Consider the following 3,415-nt stretch of genomic DNA (forward strand, 5'->3'; position numbering starts at 1 on the left):
TATATATATATATATATATATATATAAAGGATGAGAGGTCTCACTTCAAAATAAACTATAGGTCTGATTAAAGCAGGTGCAGTTATAGGGGCGGGGCCACAGGGGCATTGGCCCCAGCTGAAATCTGATAGGCACCCTGAAGTGCCCCTGCCCTGTCACTCGTCTGTCCTTTGCCTGAGAGCAATAATGAGGGATGCAGTTCCRTGTCCAAACACTAGTGGCGCTAATGAGTCAAATAGTAAAGTCCAGCATGAATCAAGCTCAGAGAAGTCTTCTTCTTTTCTTAAGAAAGTTGGAACAATCCCGCAAAAAGTTTTTCAACTGTCTAACAATGGCTGGATTTTCTCACATGATGTAAGACTGGTGAGTAGAATTTACTGTACAAGCTTCTTTCTGTTTAAACTACATTACTTTTCAAGTACAGTATTTGAACATGTGTGACTGATTAAATGTATACACCTTACCAAAACAAGGGATTTGTGTGCAAGGATGTTGAACAAATACTTGGCCCCTCTATGAATATTATGGCCCCTTGATGGGCCCTTATGCAGAAAAATCCTAGATCCGCCACTGGATTAAAGCATGTTTGTTCTTCATTTAGTGAAGTTATTACTCAAGTAAAGTAAAAAAGTATAGTGTAGTAAAACTACTTCTAAAAGAACTTCAAAAGTTACTCAAGTAAATGTAACTTAGTAAATGTAACTACCTCTGTATATACAGTCATCTATATATGTTTTTGCTTGATAATACCTAGTCACTGTAGTTCTATATATATTCCCATATATTGAGTTCCAAACGTCTTCCACTCATTAGGAAACATAGTTTTGCACTATCCAGATGTGCACAAGTACGCAGGCAGTGCCATTACACAAAAGCACATATAAACCCAGTCAGCTGTGTTCTTGGATCAGCTGGTTAGAAACCAGGCACGTTGAGAAAGTGCAGCAGACTTTGTAAATAGCTCTTAGCTGGGAGAAGAGAGCAGCATGCACAGGTTTTGAGGGTGAGGAGCAGCCATGCAACAACCCACCGGCACGCCAGCACAGGAGTGTCACAAGTCCGCAGTTAGATTGCCTTTGACTGGAGCTGGAAACACTTTGTGACTCACGGCTGCTTCTCGGATCATCTCAGGAGGCAAATCTCTCATAAATAGTGATGCGATTTTGAGTCAAATTTTCCATGAAAGTTTTATCTGCTGCCATTGTGGAGAATAATCTCGTCTCAAATCGAAGGTGTTTTCCATCACAACGGTCTGTTATAATCTAGTAATACATCACCGCATCAAAACTGACTTATCCTTTTTAATAAAACTTTAATGAAAGGAACTTTAGAAGGAGCACCATTTGACTCCACTAGTTCTGCTGATAATTTCCTAATAAAAACAGGAAGCAAAACCATGGCTTGTAATTTATTGTAAGGTGTCTTTTAAAATGCAAATGATGGAGCTACAATTCATGAGCTTTAGTTTGAGCTCAACAGAAAGAAATGTGAAAACTTTATAGTTCACATGCAATAACCAAAACAGAAAATCCTCTATGAATATTTTGAAAAGACTGCACGGAAATGAATGCAATTTTTAAAAAAATGCATATATTGAAAATGATATTGTTCAAATATTTCCTGCTGAGATAAACACTCAGAAATATTTTTGTTGTAAGCCATTTTTAAACACAGAGAGCAGCAGGATGTCCTAATTTAAAAAAAAACTTATATTTTTAAAACATTTCAGCCTGATGCTTCATGGCAGAATTAAAGAGAGACAAAATGTCAGATGGGTGTTAGGATTTATAAAAACTCCTCATCAAACAGACGGACTTTCACCCCTGGGACATAAATGACTCAACACACAAAGACAGCTTATATGTCTTAACACACACATACTTTGGCACAAACATGTGCATAGAGGCGTTCACAGACACATATCCAGATGGTCGTACACCTCTTGGGATGCGCAATTTCTGTCATTTCAACAGATCCAAGCATTTGCCTAATGGGTAGGATGCAATAAAACAAAACAAAAAAAAAACATCCACTAACTGCAAATGAGACTGAAAACATCTGATTTCCTTGCTTGACARTATTCTTTTTTTCATCTTATTTTGACAAAATTAGACTTGCAAATGCATTTTTTATAAGAAATGAAATGTCAAATTTTAAAACTTCATTTGAACTATGTTTATTTTTAACAACGCTCCCACCGTCTGCCAGCATGAGGTCACTGTTTTATTCAAGAAGAGACAACTGAGATGATTTGAAGACAAAGTAAGGGAATAAGGCACACTCCGAACTGTGGGAACGTCTCAAGTCTTTGCCATCACCCTTAAAAATGAGCACCCTGTTTGCCGCCCCGGAGCTGACTGACAGATAAGATCAGCCAGAACATCACTCAGGACAGCTCTCCACCTCCCATCACCCTGCCACAAAACATATGATTTGCCACAGACGTCTGCACAGCGTTCTTGATCATGCACAAAGGCTTAAGCACAAAACAGCAGCTTTATTTCTGTGCGAGATTCACAGCTGGTGGAAACATTGCCGCAACTCTACTTCAACTCATTCATTTCATTAACAGGACACACAGACTAAATAAATAAATAAATAATAATAAATAAATAAAGCAAATGAGGTCATACTCACACTTATAATCCTTTCTGAGGTGCCCCCTCTGGAGACGGTGGTCCCATTGAGTCCCACAAGAGAGGGCAGAGTCTGAGACATCCAGTTGGTCACCATGGCCATAGTGCTGAGCACCGCCCCAATCTTGAGCATAGGAACACTCATGTTGTCTTCCTGTGTGGCCCGGCACAAATGGCCTGACAGCCAGCTCTGCCCTGCCCCTAGCCTAGACCTTGGCTCAAGTCAGCCCCCCCGTTTTCTGCAGACAGCCTGGGCAGGGTAACAAGCCCGTTAAGTCTGAACAGCAGATCCTCCAGAAGGGGTAAAGCCAAGCTATAATACTCACACACATATACATACACACACACACACCTGGTTCAGTCAAATGAATGGACAAAGCCCGGTTAAAGGAGAGCGGTTCCCATCCGGCAGCATCACACTGAGAGGCTTTTCCCTCAGAGTGGCTGTCTCAGCTTCAGCACTTGTTCCCTCCCTCCTTCCCTCCCTCCCCCTCTCTCTCTCCCATCTCTCTTCCTGAAGATGCAGAGCTGCGCATTGGCTGCTTTTTTGTCTCACCCCCTCCTGATCAGCCTCTCCTGTTTCTTTTCTTTCTTTTCTATTTTTTTTGCCTGCCCCCATTTTGCATGCCGTTTTCTATCCAGTCTTTCCCTCTCATTTTCTCTGACATTTGATGTTTTTTTATGACTCACATCTTGTTGTGTGTGTGTGTGTGTGTGTGTGTGTGTGTGTGTGTGTGTGTGTGTGTGTGTGTGTGTGTGTGTGTGTGTGTGTGTGTGTG

The 3,415-nt window shown here is 41.0% G+C and overlaps 1 protein-coding gene across 3 annotated transcripts in view; it reads right to left on the bottom strand.

The window, feature by feature from the left end:
- The window catches only part of olfm2a (olfactomedin 2a), a 58,723-nt gene that overhangs the window by 25,961 nt on the left and 29,347 nt on the right, over positions 1-3,415 (bottom strand). Inside the window, exon 1 of one of the 3 annotated variants that reach the window (XM_014024572.1) lies at positions 2,638-3,091. The exons of the other annotated variants lie outside the window; for them this stretch is intronic. Within the exon in view, the coding sequence (XP_013880026.1) occupies positions 2,638-2,781 (144 nt within the window). The 5' untranslated portion in view covers positions 2,782-3,091. Of the gene's footprint in view, positions 1-2,637; positions 3,092-3,415 lie in introns of those variants that run through there. 3 annotated transcript variants of the gene reach the window in all.

Source organism: Austrofundulus limnaeus, unplaced genomic scaffold, assembly GCF_001266775.1.
Source record: "Austrofundulus limnaeus strain Quisiro unplaced genomic scaffold, Austrofundulus_limnaeus-1.0 Scaffold4, whole genome shotgun sequence".
Classification (NCBI taxonomy): domain Eukaryota; kingdom Metazoa; phylum Chordata; class Actinopteri; order Cyprinodontiformes; family Rivulidae; genus Austrofundulus; species Austrofundulus limnaeus.